General features: G+C 35.9%; 1 protein-coding gene across 6 annotated transcripts in view; it reads left to right on the top strand.

Annotated features, from left to right (window-relative positions):
• Positions 1–22540, top strand: part of ctif (CBP80/20-dependent translation initiation factor) — a 153847-nt gene extending 131307 nt beyond the window's left edge. For 4 of the 6 annotated variants that reach the window (XM_041247598.1, XM_041247608.1, XM_041247618.1 and 1 more), the window contains 2 exons: positions 9447–9500; positions 11227–13282. In XM_041247598.1, coding sequence (XP_041103532.1) covers positions 9447–9500; positions 11227–11442 — 270 coding nt within the window. In that variant the 3' untranslated portion in view covers positions 11443–13282. Of the gene's footprint in view, positions 1–4994; positions 5067–9446; positions 9501–11226; positions 13283–22391 lie in introns of those variants that run through there. The other 2 variants (XM_041247627.1, XM_041247635.1) reach the window with 2 other exon arrangements.
• Positions 22541–26162: the final 3622 nt, after the last annotated feature.

Consider the following 26162-nt stretch of genomic DNA (forward strand, 5'->3'; position numbering starts at 1 on the left):
TTGTGCCTTGCATAGGTAAAAGACTAGTCAGAGCATTAATCACAATACCCTCTTACAACATAGTTATACAAATTTAAGATTCTAGGATTTAGATAATAAATGTGTTATTTTAGACGAAAAGACTACTTGTTTTTAGTTATGTTTTTGTATCTATTTAGGTCAGATGTTAAAACAGTACACTGTTTTATTAGCAGTCATGTTGTCTTAATTTGTCCACTTTTTCTTTTATAACAGTAAAAAAATGATTTAAAAAATCCTTATTAAGCATCCCTGTAGTGTGTATATGTATGGGCCTCGGGGTGCTTTTTCTTGCATTAAACCACTGTGACAGGATGGCTTGGGTGGTGGCGTCAGACCTGGAAGAAATTCTCAGTACTGAGGTTGAAATGTGAATGCGCTTGCTTGCGCCGGTTTATTTAAACAGAAAATAAAAGGTTGAACAGACAAAATGCGGCACTTTGGGCCAAAATAAATAGACAAACAAAACGAACAGACACTAACAAATAGCTCACGGACACGTATCGTGCTGGCCCTCCAGCACAGTAGCAATTGTTACTATATTTTCTTATTCTTATTTTGATCTCCTCTCTACTTACGAACATGCAACCCCGAGTGAGTGCTTCATGCCTCTATATATATATATATATATATATATATATATATATATATATATATATATATACATACAGTTGTGCTGGGATTCAGTTACTAATTAATTATTCACTTGAATCTCAGCACGTGAACTAATTTGTGCAATCCCCGTGCTTAAATACTGTTACATATTTTATCTACATGTGAAGTGATTGTTCAATCCCCGAGCCTAAATACATCTATATATTTTAAATCACTAAAGCTACACAGAGCCATTTATATCCCATGCACCAATACCTATATACCAATATTAACACACCACACGCAACATATAATACAAAATACACACATGGGCGGGGCACACTGCCACGACCACCTAGCCACCCTCTAAAAATGCTCATGCTGAATAAACTCACCTTACGAAATGTTTGCTAGTGTAAATTAAAATATGTAACATGTCTGCCAAGAGTAAAAAAAAAAAAGTGATCCCTACTGCTTGATCAATTGTAGATAATTATTGAAACCTGTTTATAAGCCTAGTAAACCTCTGTAGTTTATTTTGCTGTTCTTTATAATTATGTAATTATGATGTGGTTTCTTTTAAGCACTGTTAACTAAATAAATCCTGTAGTTATTTTGTAATTAGAGTTCGTTCTTTTTTTTTTTTTATGTTTACAAAAAGGATGCATTGTTTATTATACAACGGCATGGTTTGAGGAAGCACTCTGATTGGCTAGCAACATTCTAGAAGGAGTAAATTAATCCCTGGGGGCCCACCGGCCGCCGCCTCATCACACATACTAGACAATCATGCCAGTCAAAAATTCTATGAACATATAAAAAAAATTAAATGTTTTTGATTTATGTTGCAGTAAAGCATTAAGACAACTCCAGGGTTGTTTGATTTAACATTAGATAATCACACCTCTAAATGTTTAAGGCACTTCACTTTGCGTTGTGCCTCATAACGCCTAAGGGTGTGATTATCTCATGTTACTCACACCCCCTGTCATGTCTTCATAAAGAACACAGAACCCCTGCTTACTATGATAGAATTAATTCTACCTGAATGCATTTGATACTGTCAGCTCCCCCCTAGATTCCCCCAGTCTGACCTAAGACACTCTGCAAAGGTCCTAGTTTGTTCCATTTGTGATGCAGCCAACTGTCCAATGGAGCAATTAGGCTAGAATTTGCACTATCCAGGAACACTGGATCTTCCCGTAGGGCTTTGGCTGGTTTGAGATCCATGTATAGGTTAACAGTAAAGTTAAAAAGTCCCTGCTGTTATCCATACAACTGTGTCTCTCTGGCATGATAAACAGGTGCATTATAGACTACCAAAGTGCTTTCTATGTGCAGTGGAATACAGTATTCATCAGTCAATGGCAGGAGCTTTGTGTGCTTCAGCAGATTGGAAATATTAAGCTTACCCATAAAGGAACCTGTCATATGGCAAATATAAAATCTATTTGTAGTTCTACATACAGTGTCTGTAATAAGTATTTCAATCTAGATCTTAAGTGCTAAAAACAAATATTGTAATAATAAAGTTGGTAAAGTAGGACTCGTTTCACTTCAAACTCATACCTTTTGTTTGTTTTTTGAGCTCCATATGCATTAGGTTTTACATATAAGTGTGTTTCACATGTGCACACTAGTGAACAAGACATCACCTTGTTGGTCATAATATTAGCTGTTTCGCAAGGTATATTCCCTGTGTATACAGATTTTCTGAGCAAGTGATTGCTTACTACTGTCTGATTGTCTAGAACTTCTCCCCAGCATATTGCAGATTGAAAGGTTGAACAGGGCCTCTCTCTCTTAGGTACTCGCATTAAAGCAAAACTACATGCAGCAGTTACACTGAACATGTTTTTTTCCAAGCTGTACTGTGTAAAATTGTTTGGGTTTTTATTTCATCATTGCAGAGCAGCAATGCTAAAATAACTGGACGCTTCTAGATAAAAGCAGATTAGGTGGGAGATTATGAACAATCTGAAACATCTTTTTTTTTTTTCCGGTTTACCATGTAAACAGTTAATTTACCAAACCTGTGCTAATTCTGTTCCAAATGGTGGCCTCGCTTTGGGATTTTTTTTTTTCTTTTTCATTTGATATGACTGTCTTTGTTTCTTTTAGCCTTTAAATTACAGCCCTCAAAAATCCATAGTAAACACAAAACAATAAAACACATTAAACAAAAAAACTGCAAACTACATGAGAAGATCAATCTTGCAGTGTTCACACAGCTAAAGTTATACATATTTTTTAATGGAAAATGAGATAAATAGCTGTGTATACCCCAAAGGAATATTTGCTATGCCTACATGAACTGCATAATGTGTGCAAGGTTAACCCTAGCAGTGATTGTTTCATGCTTCAAGGTTATGGTTTCCTTGGCTTTTTTCTTTTCTAATTTAGTGGGTACCACAAGTCAACAGGCACTGTACACATGTGGCCAAAAGTTTTGCATCACCCTATAGAATTAACATATTTTGTTTCATAAGATTGAATGAAACCTGCTAGGGCTGTACAGTTAAATTCCTCCTTATATACATCGATATAAATCCTGGATAATCGATTCAATAATTACATTTTTTGCAATGACAATGCACCGAACGCCCTGCCATGCTATTTGCAGTATTTCTGCCAGACAAGCAGTGGCCGTGTTTCTTGCTTATGTTAACTAGCATCTGATTTGCTAGCCCCATCCTACCAGCGAATCAGTTTTGAAAATGCTTTTAAATACGCACCTCCTGTGTATTCAAAGTAAACAAAAAAAAAAAAAAAAAGCAGGACGACAGGCTTTTATTCCTGGGTATTTGTTATGGTAAGTAAATCAATTTATTATTGTTATTATTATTATTATTATTGTTATGTTTTAGGAAGGGATTTCCACATTTTGTGTTTCATAGATGCAATGCGTGATGCTGCAGCTGTCACTTAATAGAAAAATAAGTTTTTTCATAAACTCGTATTTATGTAGATTACAATCTGTTTGAATAAGTATTTAAATATTTTTTGTCCTGAAGCTACCCAGGCGTAATTACCCCACACATTCAATTGTTGTACACAAGCTTTAACTTAACAGCAGTGGTATTAAAATAACGTCGCGGACAGTGGAATGCAGCGAAAATGTATGTGGGCGGTACAGTCATTGGATTTACTCAAAGGATTATATTTTTGTATGCCCAATCAATCGATTTGCTATTTTGAAGCATAACTCACAGCCCTAAAACCTGTAGAATAATGTTACCTTATATACTTAATGAAAAACTGACAAAAATTGAAAAATGCAACATTTCAAAATAAAACATGAAATACTGTACTACTGTTAGAGCTTCCCGTAGACTTTTGAAAAATCATTTTGTAGAATCTTTGATTACGTAATGCTGAATAAAATATCTAAATTATGTTCCTATAGTGTTGTTGTTGTGTTTTTTATTATGTATTATGATGTCTCAATCCTAAATTCTAGGAGATGCAAAACTTTTTGCCATAGTTGTATAAAATTGCTGTCAGAGAAGGATACAGGCCTTCAAGGTTTCACAGTACAGTGTGTACAGTATGCGTACACATATACTGTGGTCTATGTAGCAGTCTTGGATCCTCTGCCTCGAGCCCGGTTTGAGAACATTTTTTCAGGTCTTGTCCTTGACCTTGTCCTCAGGTATGTCCACGGCCCGAGGACTTGCGTGTTTAAAACTGGCCACGTGTAATTTTTCGTACTGATAACTGATTGCTATTTTTTTTTTTTTTTTGGAAGAGAGCTCTTCTACACATTACAATTGTACAAATTTGATGAAAACTGTTTAGATCTAACCCAACTTATCCCATTAATAAAACTGCATGTTTGACTGTGGCGTTGTCTTTTAAAATTCTTGTCATTGACCTTCGTTTGAAGCACCCAGGTCTCGACTGACCATTACTTGAAATTGCCCATGCTTATTATTAAACACCTTTTGCCAATTTGTTTGGGCAAATAAAAAAGCCACAAATTGTGTGTTTCATTTGTTTTATTATATGGGTTGTTATTTTTTGGTATATTGGTTTTGTTTTAGTTTTTTCAACTGAAAAAATTCTTAAAAGGAAATTAAAATGTCTCAATTTTATACTTCTTCAGAATTCAAGAAGTATAAATAAAATAACATGTCATGGGAGATTACATTTGAAACCAAACAAAAAAAATGAAAGCTATCCCGTTCATAGCCACTGACCTTTGGCTGTTCTCAGTCTACCCAAAGTTAAAACAAAAACAACCTTCTAGAGTTGCCAGGCTCATGGTTTCCTGTTTTATCTAGGGTCGTGGCTGTAGCTTTGAGTTTTTATTTCTTTGCAGCCATATAATTTGTGAAAGCTTTTTTTCCCCCTTCTCTAACTGTCAGACGTTTCTTTGACAGTGTCCAGACCTGCTCACTAGCTTTGATCATCTTTTTATCCAAGGCCCCCACCATTAACAAAGAGGTACTTGTGTTATTGCCTGTTTTTAATTCTGCCCATTGCAGGTTCTTAGACCTAGAAATGTAAATATACTGTATTTCCCTACTTTACTTAGTTTTACTTTAGAATTTATGATTGGTTAGATGAAAAACACTTGATGTCTCTTACAAGACTTACAGACAAACTCAATGTGCTGGTGAACAGTGTGATGTCTTCTTGTTATTCAGGCGCGTCGCAGCAGAAGAGGGCAAACTTTTAAAATCTGTTTATTGGCTACTGTTGATGAACCCATTTGCTGCGGTGCAAGTAAATCCTGATATACAGTGATCCAAGCAGCAAAGCTGTAAATCTAGTCCTCCAGGACACTGCAGTTTTGACAGTGATACCTCCAAGCTGTTGAGCTGGGGACTTACTGTTTATACACAAATCAACTAATAAAGAAACATGTTTTATTCAGAAATCATAATATCAGATACTGCAAAGATCCTAATAATACCCTGTATCACAAATTATTTAGCGCCATCATTTTTTTGTTTTTTAGTTCCATAAGGTTTTATAGCTAAGCAATAGCCTTTTCTCACAAAGACTGTTTAAACACATCATAAGTTATTTGTTTTTGAGAGTACTTTCAAAGCATGGTTTCTAGGCTAATGTCACATTTTTTTTTTTTTTTTTTTTGCCAGTAAAGTAAATAAATTCTATGTACTTGACTTGTACATTTACAAAGAAGTGGTGACAGTAACTGCCAGGTTTTACAAGATGCGGCAGCGTTTTTAAATATAAGGTGGCAAAAAAGACACCATGGTGCCACTTTTGGAACCTGACGCAGAAATGGTGTGTTACAAATTGGCCCCAGCATACAAGTCCATCTGTTGCTTAAAATATGTTTTCTTCACAATTTGTTGGTTGCCTGTTCCAATAGAGACAGAGCACAGTGAATTGAAGGAACTGGTGAATTGAAGTATGGTTGTATAGAGAAACGTTTTGACATAACTGTTTTGGGTCATTCCATATGAAATCAATCAAAAAAATGGCAATTTTACTTGACCGCCTTTGATTTTGATAAACTTTTCCACATGTTGTTGGAAGAAATACTTTGGAAGAAATGGTTACACTGTGTAGGCCTGAGTGACCTTCCCTTACATGGTCATAATTGACATAGAAAGCTGGTGTTGTTTTAAAGGTCTTAAATAGAACTATATTCATTATATCCAAATTGTTGTGAAATACAAGATAGAAGAAAGGTTTTGTGAATCTGTGACCTTTGACCTCACCCAGGTCAAAATTGCGTAACCTTGGATTTTTGTCAGTTTTTGATAGCTTGAAGCCTAGACCTTTATCTACATTTCCTGCAAGTTTAATTTTGTGTCTGCCATTGGTTGAGGCACAGCACAGAGCTGAATGCAGCGTTTTAGGTGCATCTTCTAAGTGAAGTGATTACACACCTAATACAATTAAACAAAAATATTTATTTGCAATCGAGTATACTCACCTCTCCTGTTAAATTGAAGCTGTAGTGAACTAATGCAACTGTAACAGCTATTAATATATTAATGAATTAACCAAGGTGCCCTGTTTTACACAATTGGCTAAAACAAACAAATACAGATGAATTAAATATAAATCAATACTGAATTGTGCATATTTAATTTTGTTCCCATCAGTGGTACTTCTGTCAGTGCGTGTTTGGTATTTTAAACTGGTTCTACAGGAGCTGTAATTACTATTGTTCAAATCCAATGAATCACTGAGCCTGGAAATAAAATGTATTGTTAGAAGTGGTAGAAATGTAGATATTTTATTTTCAGGGCTCTGTCCTTATGTTTCTGCATGCAACACAATTTACCACTCATCCCACTTAAGTTGCCCTTTTCCTTTGAGGCCTGTCAAGGCTTTTGATGCTTTGGCCATCTTCTTGTCTTTCTGGGTGTACATGTCCTTCCTGTTGCTGTTGTTAGCTCCACTCATGTCAGCACATCCCCCATGTCTACAATAAATTTATCTGGACTGCGTGGGAAACAGGATGATTGTGCTGGTCCATTCATGTGCAGGAAGTTAATTTCAGCCTCCCGTTTCTGCTGATCAGCAAACACCACCAGCCCGAGCCTCCAGTGACTGCCATACTGAACACTGTATCCTTTCACTTGGTCAAATGGTAGGACATCCTCTTTGACTGTGATTGATTCTTCTGTTTGTTTTGTTGACTCGGAGAACTCTCATACAAGGACTTTTGCCAGACATAGTTCTTACCTTGAGGAATCATTGCTCCAGAAAATCTTGCTCAGCTTGCCAATGTGTTATCGTGAAGTATTCAACAGCAAAAGCAGGAATGTTGTCTTTTGCAAACATGTACAATTGGTGTGGAGTCTGGATCTGGTCATGGTATGAATGCTGTAAACTGGCTTTTGTTGCCATTTGTTTAATGGTTCCCCTTACACCATCACAGGGTCCTTTGCCATGAGATCTTGCAAAGAAATCCCGCTCTGCTTCCACGCCAAAATCTTCTAAGTGCTGGCAAATGTTGAGGACATTTTTACAGTTCTTATATTGCCCTGCACACCCGTCATAAAGTAATGGATTTTTCTTGGGTGCCTCCCAAATTTGTTCTCCAAGAACCTCAAAAGATGGTTTTGAAATAGATAAACAGCGACTGTGTCTTGAGTTATGCATTCTGATATTACAACATATAAGATGTGCTGAGAATTCCCGTCTTTGTCTCGCCAATAGCAAACAAAAGAATGTTTGGATGTCTGAGAGTTGTTCCAGTGGTGCGATTGTGCTTTATCCTGCATGAAGAAAGTGAATTTTCTGCAAAATCACCAACAACCAGGAATTCATTTTCTTGAAGGAGTTCATCCCTCAGCCGTTAATATGCAGTCTGCATCTTTGTGATGAAATCATGTTGATGAAGATGTTGGAGATGCTTGTGAAAGTCTTTATGAACTGTTCAACAGGTTCATTGATGGTCTGAAGGGTGGAATTTAAGCTACTAACATGTCAAGAATGTTAAACTGATAAGTGTAATATGTAAATGTTTAAAGACACACCTTAGTTGAGTTATAGTTAAGGTGACCATATGGCTCCGTGTTTAGCGGGACAGTATGGGACAGTTCAAGCTTTTCAACTCGCAATCCAGCGCATTCTGTTATGTTTTACCTGTCTAAGGTACCATTCACTGATCTCTTTCGTTTAAGAGAAGCAGGACTACGCTTACAGAATGTACTGGGTTGTGAGTTGAAAAGCCTGAACTGTCCTGGTGAACACAGAGCCATATGGTCACCTTAGTTATAATTGGTTTATCTTGTTTTTCAGTTTATAAAGGGTACATTTCAGTACTGATCTGAATTTAATTCACTGCAGCTTCAATTTAACAGGTGAGGTATACGCTATTACAACTAAATATTTTTATTTAATTGTATTAGGTGTGTAATTGCTTCACTGAGAAGATTCACCTGACACTCTGCATTGAACTCTGTGCTGTGCCTCAACCAAAGGCAGGCAGAAAATGAAACTTGCAGGAAATGTAGATAAGGGTCTAGGCTGCAATCTATCAAACACTGACAAAAATCCAAGGTTATGCGATTTGACCTGGGTGAGGTCTAAGGTCACAGAATCACACAACTTTTTTTTTTTTTTAATCTTACACTTTACAGAAACTTCCATAGAATGAGGAGATAGTGCTATTCGAGAACTTTGAAACAACACTGAAACTACCTTTCTGTGTCAATTATGGAGTAAGTTATGACCATGGAAAGGTTAGGTGGGGGAGTCCAAAATGGGTCAACTTTGATGAGCTGTATTTCATGAATGAGATGTCATTCAGGCCTAAAATTTACACTGTAACCACTTCTCCCAAAGGCAAACATGCATGGACATTTTTTATCACAAATCAAAGGAGGGTGAGGTTTTTGGTGATTGATTTCATATGGAATGACCCTTTTCCAACTGAACCCATGCCAGTTATCACTCCTAATAATTAAAAGCAGGTTTACACCAGTGGAATATAACTTTACAAGTGAGTGCTGATTGAGTATTCAATTCAATGCTTGCATAGTGCCCTGTAATGCAATCCACCATACTAGATGTCAGTGTTGTTTTTCTCCGCATGGAAAAAATGGAATCCTGCGAACACCGCAAATCATGTTAATTGTGTTGATTGGAAGACGTTACCCAACGGCATAGAGTTTCTGTTGGTTATGTAATGCTCAGCTGTTGCATTGGAACTGCTCTGGGCATTTGTGTGGCATTTACCACCTTCCTACATTTGTAACCTTCAGATTTATTGATTTATTTTAATTTAAAAAGCCAGCACTATGTTTGAGCGGAGTGCGTAACACCTGTCTTCTTTTAGATGATCCAGGGTTGTTCTGTCTGCTGCTGTTGATGCTGTATTTGTTTGCTGTGTTTTGCAGTTGTTAGACTCGCAGGAGGTCAAAGAAGATGCTGTCCTGTGCTGTTCAATGGAGGTAAGTACAATCTGTTTATAATAAAAGTGTTGCATCACTTTTTAGAGATGGAATGAATGTTAAGGTTCATTCACAGGTAAGAGTATTCAGGTGATCACAAGGATAGCAATACTGGGCATGGAGAAGCTTATCAAAAACTTAAATGCTATTTCATTGTATGAGGGTAAAAAAAGTGTATTTGACCAATATTAAAGTAACTGATATGAACTTTGTTTTTACATACATTTATTAATTCAGATATAAAAAAGTGTTATACTAAAATATAAAATAAAAACAGGTCTGCTTAAATAAATCAATGCAAATAATAAACTATATTTTTTTTGGGAACTTAAAAATTTAAATTCAGTACAAATAATTTAAAATTCCCATATATCTTGTAACTTTAATTTATGTTCTATCTATGAGATAAATGTCTATGAATGTTCCTTACCTAGACAAAATGATCTATATATATATATATATATATATATAGATATATATATATATATATATATATATATATATATATATATAAAATAGTAAAAGATCCATTCCTTGTTCTGTATCTGTAGAAATAATTAATATTAATTCAATATATTTTCTATATTGTGTGTGTGTGTGTGTGTGTGTGTGTGTGTGTATATATATATATATATATATATATATATATATATATATATATATATATATATTTTTTTTTTTTTTTAATACAGTAATAATAAGGAACTTTTCTGTGTTGCTCAAAATACAATCAAAAATATGTCTGCTGCTTTCTCTGTCATTACACAATGGGTTGCCCCCTAGTGGAAATATACCTCAAAACCATACAAAGGGGCATGAGATTGTGATAAGAAATGGCCTCATTGGAGAGATGTCTGCATAGTGATTAGATACAATGCCCCAGTACCTTTTAAATCATAAATAAATATTTTGCTAGAAACACAATTGTTGCACAAAATATCCTTGTGCTTTAATATATTGTACACCTTATACAAATGTTGAAAACAAATCTCTAATACTGATACTTTGTTTTGTTTACCAAAAAGAAAAAAAACACACAATTCTAGTTTTCAAAGCATATTTAGATCTTTTTAGTTTTAGTTTTTTCAAACAGAAAAGAGAAAAAGCCACTTGTTTAAGGCTTCGTAAATGAAAGTGATGGGGGACTACTTATATTAAATGGGTTTTAGTAGTACATTCTGAATGGGGGTATAAATCAAAGAATGTTTTTCTTTTATAATTATTACATGAAAAGACTTTTAATCTGTGTAGTCACCAGTGGTTGCTGTTAAGTCCCCAGGCCCTGATTTTCTCTTTTAAGAGGTGGTGGTGGAGGGCCATAGCTACTATTCATATTTTGTTTCATAGTTATACTTATAAATGTATTGTAACAGCCAGTGATACATCCGGTACCTTAATGTAAATATATGTACACAGTTTTACAAAGGAATAAACTTGGTCCTTAGGTAAACCATTATTTGTCAGCCTTGTCTAGGTTCTATATTTATTAAGGGTATCAGTTTCCATTTAATTTCCTATACTTTTAAACTTTAGTATTAAACATATTTATTTAAATGGAATATTTGTAGCCAATCCCTGAATTACAGGATTGCAGAATTCCAACAAGAGTAACCTAGAGTCATGAAAACAGGAAGCCAGTAATAACTGCAGGAGTTTTTTGTAAATGGTCATTTCAGTTGATACATCTTGCATTCTGACCCCTGTTCTCTCTCTTCTGTGCCGACAGCTGCAAAGCACTGGCAAACTGCTGGAGGAACAGCTGCCTGAGATGATGATGGAGCTACTAGCAGCGGCGCGCGACAAGATGCTCTGCCCATCGGAGTCGCAGCTGACACGCTCCCTACTGATGGAGGTCATCGAGCTGCACGCCCATCAGTGGAACCCACTGGAGGCCCTCACCACCCAGTACTACAACCAGACCATCCAGAAACTCACCACCTGAAGAAACGGCAGGGAGGGGAGCCAGGGAGGGCTGGAGGGGGGGTAGGAGGTGGATGAAACGGAAAAGACAAGGAGGTGGTGAACCGTCATATAATATTAATAAACAACCATAACATAACAAAAAAAGATAACTGCAGAGAGACATCCCAGCATGCCATCGGGAATCATTCAGCAGAAGAGATTGTGGGCTGGAGGTGGGGGAGGTGGGGGTTGTCCCTTCTTTTTTGTGTTTCAATTCGTGTGCCAACCTTCCTCCCTCACAACCCCCCCAGGGTTTTGTATCATAGTGGCTACATTCACAGACTTCAAGCCAAGATGCTTTCTAAAAAGATGGGGGAATAAAATAGACTAAAGACAGGGCTAAAGCCAGGCTTGGTATTGTTCTCGTGCCATTGTGTGCAAACCACAGTGGCCGACGGGCAGGAGACAATAAGCGGCAGATGTCTCTGGGAAGGACAATGGAAGGCACGTTCCAAGCCAGACCTTAAAATTGAATATTGAAGACATGAGAGAGACACAGAATGAGACAGATAAACAATCCACTTTTAACAAGCAGTGCTTGTTCTTTCAGTAGCTCTTGTTTATTGTTAATTATTCTTTGAAATTCTTTTCGTTTTTAAAAATGATTTGAATTCTAGTATAGACCTATTGCACAGGTTTATTTTATTTTGCACTGTTTTAAGGCAAACGCTTAAAAAAAAAAAAAAGAAAAAGAAAAAATAAAGACCGGTCGAATAGAATAGTGTTAAGAGCTTACAAATAATTTAAATAAAGTTTTATCGTAGGAAAAGAGGACATTCAACGACAAGGGGTTTGTGGGAAGTTTTTAACCATTTGGGAGCTCAGAGGTCATGTGAACCACAGCAGTTCAGAGTTTAGCGTCATTGTTTTAAACCAAATGTATTGGGGTCTTTAAAGCTTACAGATGGTAAGTGTTGCAAATAGCTGGAGAAAATGTCTTTTCTCCCTGCAATCAGCAAAAAAAATAACGAAAGAAACTAATGTTTGTCTGCTCTTGTGAAGCTGCTCAAATAGTGGGGGTGTAATTTTAATCATTTTGCAAAGGACGTCTATGAAATTCTTTACATATATCTCAGACTTGTCTTTTTTTTTTTTTTTTTTTTTTTTTTTTTTTTTTAAAGTGGGTTTTGCAGCTCATAAAAATGTTACCGTTCTAGTATTTTCACTTACTGCTGAGATGTAGACAGGCCACGCTAAGTGGTTGCATATGTTATTTTAAATATATTTATTTTATTTTATTTTTTTTATTTTTTTTCCTAGTATATAATATAGAATTATAATATTGGAAGACTTCAATATCTAGGACTCACACTTTAAAGAGCAATGGTTGAAAAAATATGTTTTTTTAAATTGAGCAATTCCCTTCTTCAGACTGAGCATTTGCTGCCATTCAATGAACTCTGGAAGACAAGCTTAAATTAGTAGTGCTGTTGGGCAATTAGTCACCTTACACCCTGTTTCTGCATGAAAGTATTCTGCTATCTCTGTGCAGGGTCATCAGATCCATCTCTACATGCGATCATGGGGTTTATTTGTTGTTATTTTCTTTTTTAATGTAGTCATCACCCTGTTTTTTTGTTTCCATTTGGAAGTCCTGGCAGACATGTTTGATTTGATTGGCACAATTATTATTATTTTTTTATTATTATTTTATTTTTTGTACTATGTTTCTATTTAGCATCACAAGATTTTGCCAGGTTAAAAATATAGTTTCTCTTGTGATAACATGTGAAATGAAATTGTACATGCCCCATCAGCTGCCACGAGACTCTCTATTGACCAATTCAGCATAACTTATTAAACATCAATGAAAAATGAAAGAAGGGATGCTGTGGTCTTATTTCTAGTGGAAACACAAGCTAGTTTTTAGTCCAGTTTTTTTTTTTTTAAATATACTGGTAAATGTATATGTAAGCTGTTAGGGGGAGGGGTGGGATCTTTGGAATGCTCAAATTATGTGCACTGGTCGGGGGAAGTAACAAAACACAATGCATTGAGATAAGCACAGACATATACAGACGTATATCTGTTGGTACCCTTACAGCTCATTGAAATAATGCTTCATTCCTCCTGAAAAGTGATGAAATTAAAAGCCATTTTATCATGTATACTTGCATGCCTGTGGTATGTCATAGAATAAAGCAAAGAAGCTGTGAAAAGAGATGAATTATTGCTTATTCTACAAAGATATTCTAAAATGGCCTGGACACATTTGTTGGTACCCCCTAGAAAAGATAATAAATAATTGGATTATAGTGATATTTCAAACTAATTTGTTTCTTTAATTAGTATTACACATGTTTCCAATCTTGTAATCAGTCATTCAGCCTATTTAAATGGAGAAAAGTAGTCACTGTGCTCTTCGGTATGATTGTGTGCACCACACTGAACATGGACCAGAGAAAGCAAAGGAGAGAGTTGTCTGAGGAGATCAGAAAGAAAATAATAGACAAGCATGGTAAAGGTAAAGGCTAAAGACCATCTCCAAGCAGCTTCATGTTCCTGCGACAACAGTTGCAAATATTATTAAGAAGTTTAAGGTCCATGGAACTGTAGGCAACCTCCCTGGGTGCGACCGCAAGAGGAAAATTGACCCCAGATTGAACAGAAGGATAGTGCGAATGGTAGAAAAAGTACCAAGGATAACTGCCAAAGAGATACAAGCTGAACTCCAAGGTGAAGGTATGTCAGTTTCTGATCGCACCATCCGTCGCTTTTTGAGCGAAAGTGAGCTCCATTGAAGAAGACCCAGGAGGACTCTTTTGAAAGAAAAACATAAAAAAGGCAGACTAGAGTTTGCTAAAATGCATATTGACAAGCCACAATCCTCTTTTTGGCAAGTCACATCAGCTCTATGTTCACAGATGAAAAAATGAAGCTTTCAAAGAAAAGAACACCATACCTACAGTGAAACATGGAGGAGGCTCGATTATGTTTTGGGACTGCTTTGCTGCGCCTGGCACAGGGTGCCTTGAATCTGTGCAGGGCAATGAAATCTCAAGACTATCAAGGCATTCTGGAGCAAAACGTACTGCCCAGTGTCAGAAAGCTCTGTCTTAGTCGCAGGTCATGGGTCCTCCAACAGGATAATGACCCAAAACACACAGTAAAAGCACCCAAGAATGGATAAGAACAAAACATTGGACTATTCTGAAGTGGCCTTCTATGAGCCTTGCTCTGAATCCTATCGAACATCTATGGAAAGAGCTGAAACGTGCAGTCTGGAGAAGGCACCCATCAAACCTGAGACAGCTGGAGCAGTTTGCTCAGGAAGAGTGGGCCAAACTACCTGTTAACAGGTGCAGAAGTCTCATTAAATATGGAATAAACAATGGTGGATGCCAATTACTTTTGTCAGTTTCAAGTTATTTCAGAGAAAATTGTGCATTCTTCATTATTTGTGGAGGGGTACAAACAAATTTGAGCACATCTGTATACATATTGGATTAGTTAACACTAACACCTACAGTAATTTAATGAAATCAGATTTTTACACTATATCTCACAAAGTTTATTGGACAAATGTAGTACATTTTAAATATAAATGTAGTTAATGACCCTGAATAGTTACAGCTGATTCCCATAGTCTATGCAAAGTATTATATATACAGTGTCCCTCGCTATAACACGGGTCTCGGGACACTATGAGTGTTATAAACGGGGGAGGGGGTGGGGGGAGCTGCGGACACATAACATACATCTGACTAAAATACAAAATAAAATAACTCCCGCTCTATAATGCACATATAGTGAAGCAAAAATTTCCGTGAATGAACCATGCATAAAGCACCATGTAATCAATGATATACTTTTACAAAAAAAAAAAAAAAAGAACATTCCCACTCGTGGATCATTTTAATTAGCAGTTTTTGCTCTATAAATAGCCTGGCTAAACATCAGTCGGGAGTTCAGTTTAAAGTGACAGACAAGCAAATCTATGGGCACTGTGTATATATTCAGTGGCTTGCAAAAGTATTCAGACCCCTGACCAATTCTCTCATATTACTGAATTACAAATGGTACATTGAAATTTTGTTCTGTTCGATATTTTATTTTAAAACACTTAAACTCAATATCAATTATTGTAAGGTGACATTGGTTTTAAGAAAAATAAAAAACTGAAATATCTTGCTTGCATAAGTATTCAACCCCCACACATTAATATTTGGTAGAGCCACCTTTTGCTGCAATAACAGCTTTAAGTCTTTTGGGGTAAGTATGTATCAGCTTTGCACACAGGGTCGGAGTGATTTTGGCCCATTCTTCTCGGCAGATTTGCTCCAAGTTGTTCAGGTTGGTTGGATGACGCTTGTGGACCACAATTTTCAAATAGTGCCACAGATTCTCAATGGGATTGAGATCAGGACTTTGACTGGCCACTGTAGGACATTCACCTTTTTGTTCTCGAGCCACTCCAATGTTGTTTTGACCTTGTGCTTGGGATCATTGTCCTGCTGAAAGGTGAATTTCCTCCCAAGCTTCAGATTTTTAGTGGACTGAAGCAGATTCTCTTGCAGTATTTTCCTGTATTTTGCTCAATACATTCTTCCTTCAATTGTAACAAGATACCCAGTCCCTGCTGATGAGAAGCATCCCCACAGCATGATGCTGCCACCACCATACTTCACTGTAGGGATGATGTGTCTTAAGGCATGGGCAGTGTTAGGTTTGTGCCACACATAGTGCTTTGAGTTTTGGCCAAAAAGCTCTATCTTGGTCTCATCTGACCACAAAACCTTTTCCCACATCGCAGCTGGGTCACTCTCATGCTTTCTGGCAAACTCCAGATGTGCTTTCAGATGGTACTTTTTGAGTAACGGCTTTTTTCTTGCCACCCTCCCATACAAGCCAGTGTTATGCGAAGCTCTTGATATGGTTGACTGGTGCACCATTACTCCACTCCCAGCCATTGAACTCTGTAGCTCCTTCAAAGTGATTGTTGGCCTCTCTGTGGCTTCTCTCATAGGTCTCCTTCTTGTTTGTGGGCTGGGTTTTGAGGTACGGCCTTTTCTTGGTTGTGTAATGCAGCTTCCAATTCCTGATTATTGATCCAGCTGTGCTCACTGGGCTATCCAAACACCTGGATATTATTTTGTACCCTTTCCCTAATCTATGCATTTGTATTACTTTATCTCTAACTTCTGTAGAATGCTCTTTGGTCTTCATTTTCCTTCAGATTCACAGCCTTACCAATGATCCTTCAACAGTGGGGTTTTTATCCAGAAAATGTGACAGCAACTTTAATGGTTCACAGGTGGAGGCCAATGGTAAGGTAATTGTGTCCTCGTTAGGGCAATTTCTTTCATCTGTGCAAACTGGGAGCTTCCACAGCACAGGGGTTGAATACTTATGCAAGCAAGATATTTCAGTTTTTTATTTTTCTTAAAAATATTTCCCAACATAAAACCAATGTCACCTTACAATAGTTGATTCTGAGTTTCAGTGTTTAAAGATAAAATATCAAACAGAACGAAATTTCAATGTACCATTTGTAATTTGGTAGTATGAGAGAATTGTTCAAGGGTCTGAATACTTTTGCAAGGCACTGGTGTGCACTGTATATATATATATATATATTATATATATATTGAATATATATCTAATCATATATATATATATATATTATATATAATTATATTTAAACAAAACAAAAAAACCTTTCGTGCACTGCAATGCTTAAATTTTCACAAAGGTGCTGACCAATATAAGGTAATGTCTATAAAAAAAGTGATTGTCTCTCAATTTATGTCAACCAGCTGGGAATGTTCCAACAAACCTTTATCCTTATGATTCAGGACTGCAGAGAGAATTTGGTCAAACACCTTGCGGTTTTTATATGACTCATTTAGCTCACCAAAATCAGGTGCACATGTGGACAAACTGACCAGACAAAGAGAGGAGGAGGAGGAGGAGGAGGAGACTGTCTGACACACAGTGTATGTAGCACAGTTACTGTAGCACTAAAGGTACCCGCTGCACTCATTTTATGCCACTGGATCATTCAACGTACTGTGGGTTATACTGCAGGCATGAGCCAGTCAGCTGTATCACGTGCAGTACTGAATAATCATAAAACATACTGTACTTAGATGCACCACCTCTCTTGGGCTGCTGGACATTTTTAATTGTTTTGCGCTTTTGTCTCTTTTTTTGGTTTTAAAATGCCCTCCATTTGCAGACGCACACGTTCTCTTAAATGGAATGTTGACTCCTTACTGGTTGTAAACATGCCACATTTTCATACGCTATAGTGGCAGTTCGTTATTGCATCGCGAAAGCAGGTGGGCACATATTTGTTAAACAGTAGATACTGCACAATATTGACTGAAAAATCATTCAATTCATCAATAGTTATGTCTGTCTATCTATTATCTGCGACAAAATAACCATGTTGTAACAGGGCACAGGAAGGTCACGTGCTGAACTTTATGCCTCCTCAATAGTTTGCATGCATCCCTTTTCCTTTAGTGGGTTTTGCCACTTTCCTGTTTGTACTGAACGTCGGGTTTATTGATTGCCACATTGTGTGCTAGTTTTAGGATACGGGCAAACTGAAGGTTTATTAAATTTGCAGTTTTAAGCACACATTCCTCAGGGCACTGTTCTTTTTAAGAGGTTTAAAAATAATGAAATGAGAGAGATCATTTTAAGGTTTCATCACATTGGGTTATTTGAATGTTCCAGCATTGTTACGTCATATGAATATGCCTAAAGTGTTATTATCTAATATACAAAATTGGTGCATCTCCTAGCCAAGATTTAACGTGATATTCTGTGAGCACTGCTTTTCAGTCCACTCTTGTTTTATTTTATTAATATAAACTATAGGATTACATTTAGCTTTATATTATTATTTTCTTTTTATGTGATTTAGAGAATTAACTGAGCTTTAAAAATACATCATTTACTGACAGCTAACACAATGTAAACAGATTTCTATTTCAGAAATATTTACTGCAGGGTTTTGTAGTGGAAGCTTTAAAGTATGGTTTAGGGGAACTATAAAGTCATTTTCTTGCATCCTGCAATGGTAACCAGGAAATGATGTCATGACCTGTTGGTTTCCTGAATTAACTGTTTAATGATTCTACAGTTTCCAGTGTCTCATGATGGTTCACAGAGCTGGCGGTTTGATTTTTCTTTAAACCCCTAGGGGCTGTGACGGTTGTAAACTTTTTATAATTAGAAATGTAACTCAGTGAACAAATTAACTGTAAAAACATTACAGTAAGTACAACATTGACAGGTTTTCTTTTATTTTCAGTGCAATCAACAATGTTCCTTCTAAATAAATCCTTAAATTCGTTCTTGAAAGATTATAGAAGTTTGTTTAATCTTGTTAAGCCATAGCACACTAGCAGAAGAGGGTGTTTCATTGTGCATGATTGTTATGTTGGTGTTAGAACTTAAGCTTGTGCTTAACTAATGGTTAACAGCAAAATTGTTTTTACCATGGTTGATACTTTTGAAATGGTTTGATCTGGGAAGAAAATAAGGTTTTGTCCATTGTTTTATGAGATTATTTTCAGTTCGTGGCAGTGCATGGTGCACTTGTCCTATAGTTTTATACACTTGACAGGTTACTCTGCTAGATTTTGGGAACTGAGCAATGTTTTATTTTTTTTCTGTTGACTTTATTTTGAAAATTGATACCTTTAAACAGACATGCCTTTAGTTTCTTCCAGACGTAATTATACATTTATTGTATTATTATTATTGTTATTATTATTATTATTATTTGATGAGATACCTGTTTGTAAGTTACCTACCCAAAATAGGATAAAAAGATAAACTTCCTGGGATTATAGTTCTTATGCTCCTAGTGCCATCAGAACAGTTTGGCAGAGCCATACTGTACAGTAGCCAGGGCAATGCTGCTGTGACATCATACAGTCTGATAGAACTTATAAACGTATACAATAAGTTCATGGAATCCATTGAAGAACGTTTGGTATGCCACAATAATAGATAAAAACTGATATCTTCACCAACAAACTTGATTTTATGCTACTGGAAGGAGCACCTGAAGTCTTTGTTGCTAAGCATAACTATGATCTTGTGATTGTAGTATTCTGTCTATTAGAATTATTTTGATACCCATGGGAATCTTTTATTGGTAGTTTCATAACAATAATAATAATAATAATAATAATAATAATAATAATAATAATAATAATGCAGCTTTTCACTCAAGTGGTGAAATTATTCTTGAAATAATTCAGAACATTCAGCTACAGATGACTGTGGTACTCTCGGTTACCTCAACATTGGAACTATGCACAGATATCCCTGGTAAAAAGGGCAATTCTCTTCTCTTTGAGCAGTGCACTGACAATGACATTACCCCTCACTTTGAATACATTTCCCTTCTGAATTCAGCCACTCCCAACTGTACACTACAAGATGTTAAAGGGATGTTAAAAGGTAGGTGACTATACTATAAACGTGCATCTATGTACAGTGTGTTTTATTAATGTTTAGTTAAATCCTTGCAACTCCAATGAAAAAAGTTAAGAGGTGTTGACAGGACACCAAATATACACTCATAAATATAGTGTATACGGACTAGAGAGATTTGTGAGGCATTAACGCAATGCAAGCTATTTTTATTTACATATATAAATATATTTTGATGGGCAAGCCTTTGGATCTTCCTGGAAGCGCAGGCTCAGCCAAACATTTTACAAACTCAGTTTAAGATGATTTGTTTTTCCATTTCCGAGTGCACTGAAAACATTCTTTTTTATTGTAATATATAAAGTTCTACTTGAAATGACAAAAAGTTTTTTGTATGTTACTAAAATCAAGTAAAGAGATTACTTCATTACTTTAAATTGCTACAAATATGCAATAGTTATTTTAAGTACTAGGTACTATTCATTCTTAAAAGTAGCTTTAGGTATTTTATTTTGTATGTAATCCATTTAACAAGTCCAGGAAAGTCAAAAGGTTGGAAATTTTAAGGATAATGATTTTTATCAGACTTTTTTTTTTTTTTTGGTGAAATTGAAGGTAATTTATCAAATGAGAAATATTTGAGAACAGCAGGTAATTCTTTTTTTTTTTTTTTTTAAACCCACAGTGCTCTCCTGATTTCGAAACTCTCTTTTGGGAGAAAGACCCTTATGCACCCCCATATGCAATATATATATATATATATATATATATATATATATATATATATATATATATATATATATATATATATATTATTTTGTATTATACTTTCTGTGACATTTATTAATAGCATGACTAAATAACTCATTATACAAAATCACATTTTCAATTTACATTTTTTTTTTTTTTTTTTTTGCATTGTTAAACATTGTGTGATCACTTTGTGTGACATGTATTAATGCAATGTAGTTAATAACTCAGTGTACAAATCACATAATATTATATTTGTACATTTTTTTTTTTTTTTTTTTTTTTTTTTTTTTTGCAATGTGGTTTTGTACAATGCTTGTAAATGTATGCATTTAATACAGTAATTCATTGCGTATCCTATTGCATTGCAACCCGAGTAAGGGCAGATATGTAAAAAGTGGGATAAATTAATCCTGTTTTAAATACCATTATACAGAGCTGTAACAATTACTATATTTATCAATTATTGTTCTGAGATTCAGCTGTTATTACCAAGCTCCACTAAATCCCTTGCTCAGAAAGATACAGGGTATTAGTGCATGTGACGGGGTAACAGTCTGCCGTGTGGGTGCGTGCATTCGCTGCTGAGTGACAGGCAGGAAATCGAGATGGAGGTTGAAGTTGATACACCCCACAGTCGAACAGTTTCGTATTGACTGCTGCTGAAGAGTGCTCCAGTTACTTTGAATTTTGATCACAGTTGCACAAGTAATATATTACAAGGTAGCCATGAGAAATATTGTTTTGTTTCTCGTTTGTTGTTTTTGACTCCAAAAAATTAGTAGGTGTTGTATCCAAAGACACCTCTCTCTATTGCCCATATTGGAATCACCTATCCAGAACCATTACCATAAATGTTCGCAATAGCACCCAATTTTGATTGTCCACATTTATTCATATCGCACCCAGTATTACTGGCAAGAGGTTAATAAACACCCACACTCTCCAAAGCTCCCACATTTATTTATTTTTCAATGCCTTAAAATATTACTTACAAGTGAAAAACTTTTCCTATACACAATGGATTTAATTAAGGGTTATATTTTATTTAACATGTCATATTATTACAAAGGAATGCTAAAGTATTTTGCCATGGCTGTGACAAGCCCGCAAGCAACCTTGGCTTCTGCATGTTTCAACTTTCCCGTTTTATGGCTGAAAGCAACAGGTGGTGCCATTTGTTTAGCAGGCCAGTTACACTTTTTTGATTTGTGGTATTTTTGGAACTCAATATTATGATTGAATTTGGTTGGTCGATCATTCAGTTAGGTCAAGCATGAGAGTGGTGTTAGTACTGTTACTAGTTACAGTTTTGTTCAAATAACTTAAAGTACATGTTTCATGTTTTAATACCTTTTCAAAATTCAACCAGATATATTTTGAATATTGTGTCATTTTGAAGTAAATGAAAAAATATATAATTTTGTATGACAGTAAAACAAAATCACTCGGGTTAAAATAATTATAATTCATCACATGTAATTACCTTATTTAAAATAGAATGTAGTTATTGCAGGCATCATTTATGCATTGGTTTTCTATGCATGAGATCTGATTCATAGTCATTTATAAATGATAATGGCATTTTTTTTTGTCTCTGAATACATTACAAGCAGTGTTTGTTCAAATATTCTAATTTTTGTTCCAGCACTAAAAAATGGGAATGAATTTTAGCTCCATTGTAAAAATTTTAAAAAGAGATAGATAGTATGTATGATACTATTGTCTACTTAGGTGTGGGATTAATTAATTCACTATTAACTCCCTGTGTTTCTATTTAAGTGTGAAGAAACAGTGGCAGTAAAGCTGGTTTGTGTATTCAGCCACCGAAGTAACCACCAATGTGAAGCATCTGGAGCTGGCTGTGAAATGAGCAGCTTCCCCCCCACCCTGCCCCCCCACTGACAGCCCCGTACTGCCTGGAAGCTCACTGTCTGCTCTCTTTGTCTTCTGTGAAGTGTGCCTCATTCAGTCATGTACTCTATTTAAAAAATAAATAAATAAAACGGTAATTCCTCATGACAAGTAATAAAAGCTGAACATACCATTCCAGGAATTATCCTAATGCATTTGTTATTCAACATCAGGAAGAATTTTTTTTTTTTTTAAAACAGCACCACATACTGTGTTGGTGCTTGTGAATTGAAGTGTTGATTTAAAGGTGAGGGCCTAATGAAACTGCTTAAACCCTGGTACAGTGGAAAGCAGCTTCAGCAGCAGAAATTAAACCCAGGACCGTTAACACAATGCAGGAGCTGAAGGAACAACTGAGCAGACAATGTTTTAATATAATGTGACTCTTGAAAACAACTCATTCATACTGCTGGCGTGCTCTTAAAGAAATGTTACAACTATAATACTATTGTTTCACCCTGAAAAAAAAAAACCCAGAGCCATTAGCAAACCACATTACGCTAACAATACTAATAAGGTAAAATAGATGCCCTAAGTAAGGTGATTGACACTGCAAATTAAGTAAAGGTTACACCACACCTTATACAAAAAAGTAAACTCAAAGTATATAAAGATATTCATGTCACATCGATTTCTTGTCTAACCCACTGTGTTCTGTAAATGAGCCAAAACTCATTATTGGGATGGGGTTAAGGCTAGAGACAGGGTGTAAATATTATTGCAAGAGAAATGGAAGCTGCTGTTTGCTTTCAGCCAGAGCAAGGTCCAGCTTAATGAGGGAGGTCATGGTAATTACTCCACTGAATTCCCAGCTCTGCCTTTAACTGTAACTAATGATAATTAACTTATTTTGTTATTTGGTTATGCATACGGTAGCCGATGACCATTCACCAGTAATTCCTGATGCAGAGAATATTACTGTGCTTCCTATGTCAATTTGGAATGTATTGCAGCTTTTCGCTGGCGGCAGAAAACAGAGAGACATAATCAGTATATTTTTATTTCTCTCGAGACAAACCAAACAACCAACGGATCAACAATTTCCTCTTAAAATTTCAAAGCTTTGTCAAGCCTGGGGCTTCGGGCATTGGAGACCCCTTCGCAATCTCAACCATCTTACTTTAGATAGAACCTTGAGCTCAGTCTGTCAATTTACCTCCTCTCTGTTTTTTCCTACCTTTCTTGACTAAACTCTCTTGTGTTTTGCCGTTACCAGTATTAATGAAAGGGCTACAGGCTGCTTGGATAAGTAAGACGGAGGCAGATTGGTAACTGGCATTTCTTGACTAAACTCGTTCTCAAGAAAATCGGAGTCCAAAACAACAATAGATATCTAAAATTATTTCTGCCATTTTAAGGCATAGGTGTAAAAAGACACACTAGACTTATCAGCATTGGGACAACTACAGAATTTGTATACTGAGTTTATGATTTAAATTAGTGTCACAAAGACCAGAAACAGGAACCAACACAAAATAAACAGAGAGGTGGAGTTTGGTGAAGCTGAGCGTTTGCTTTTGCTCAGCATTTAATAATGAACAAACAGGAAATAAAAGGTTGCAAAGACAAACAAAAACACGGGACACGGCACTTTTGCTAAAATAAAGAGACAAACAAAACGGACTACACAGGCAAACACGGTGAGCTGATATTTTAACTGTTATTATTATTGTTACCTCCGTCTCCAATCCCATTCTCCACTCAGCGAACACACAACCCAGAGTAAGTAAAACATGCTGTTTCTATACAGCTGTACCGAGACTCGATTGCTAATCAATCATTTAATTGGAGTCTCGGTACAACTGCACATGAATTAATAAAAGTGCAATTCTCTGTTCTCACATATTATTACATTTTACCTGCACGTGAAGTGCTGTGCAATCCTCATGCCTAAATACAAATATACATTTTAACCACTCGTGTTACACAGACCCATTTATATCCCGTGTACCAATGACTATACACCAACATTAAAACACTACACTTAACATACAACACAAATAAATAGCCCAGGGGCAGAGCACTTTGCCACAATCAGTTATTAATTCCAACACACCCACACCTACCTTACATTAGGGTTAGGGTCAGGACCAGAGAAGAATCACATTTATGGCAATTCATTTTGTTTTTCAACACATATAGGCAGCAGCAATGGCATAACTTTAATTTCAGAAGTGTGGGGTGGGGCAGATTCTGTAGCTGGTATAACAAAATATTGCATCCCTTGTATGTCTAATCAAAAGATCCAAAGACATTCCTGCGGCAATTATTCAAAACAATAAATTGTTTACAATGTTTTCATGAGTGAAGACAGTGTGGCAAATAGCTGTATTATTCAGTCGCTATTCAGTCATGGAATTATGAAGCCATGACTTCAGTCTTCCAAGAGCACTGAAGCTCCACACAGATTGGGGGCTGGATCCCTTTTAGTGCAAGCAGCCCCTGAGGCAGCGTTGAGCGCTAGAGCGAGTGTGGCATAATGCAGATTTAATGAGAGGTATGAGAATTACCCTTGAAATATATTTCTAGAAATGTTGAGGTTTCCCCACAATTGAAATACTTACAATAAATACAGTTTGCTATTAAACTGATGCTAGTACTGTATTGGTAAAGGGTGTTTTCTAAAAAGCTTCAGCTTCTAGCTTTTCAGCTTCCATCCTCTTAAAATATGTAGATGTAGCTTGAACCTCAAACCACAGTGCATCGACGATAATTTAAATAACACCAAGCTCCAGACAATCAGTCTCAAACTTTAAATGAGTTTTGCTTACAGTTAAGAACTCTGCTTTACTATAATAACTACGATAATGTTTGTTATGACAAATGTTTATCTATTAGTTTAAAAATGTTTACTAAAACGTGACCCATTTTTCTTCCCATTGACTTCTATACTGACTAGTGATTATACAAATAAATTATTGTGAAATAAAAGTTTTAGTACTCCTGCAATGTGAGGTGGACTTTTCCCCATCATTGAAAAAGTGAGGGGTGCATGTCCCTCGCATCCTCTGTGTGAATTACAAATATGGGTGGCAGTATTGTTTGAACTACAGAAGCCTGCATTTCAGCAACACACAACTGGATTGGAATGTAAGCAAAGACACATTCGAAACTGGTCCTGATAAGCATGTTATATCCCATGCTAGATACAGCCACTCTTGTGATATAAATGATATATTTACTGCCTTTGTCTACATTAGAGTAAAATAAAAATAAAAAAACTGTATACATTGGAAGTTAACCCTTTCAAAATCAAATATTTGTTTTATTCTGACATTACATCCCTGCTGCAGTGTTCCATGTTGGCATTATTTAACAAAACACTGACATCTCTTGTGTCTCACTTATAATTATTACAAATCAGCACTTGGTACCAAGGCAACATAAAGGGGCTTGTCACTGCCCTGATTCTGTTTTAAAATGGTTCATTGTGAGTCCAAGGCAAAAGAAAAGGCACATTTTCAGTGATATTTAATCTTTGGTTTTTTTTCGAGGTCTAAGTAGAGTATGAACACACGCAGTGTGAATAATAAATGCATCATCCTACAATCCCACAGGCATGGATTTATTCACCAATACTAGATTTATAAGCAGTCTATTCAATATTGAAAGTATTAATCAATAGCGTTAACAAAGCTT

The sequence above is a fragment of the Polyodon spathula genome, chromosome 1 (assembly GCF_017654505.1).
Source record: "Polyodon spathula isolate WHYD16114869_AA chromosome 1, ASM1765450v1, whole genome shotgun sequence".
Taxonomy (NCBI): domain Eukaryota; kingdom Metazoa; phylum Chordata; class Actinopteri; order Acipenseriformes; family Polyodontidae; genus Polyodon; species Polyodon spathula.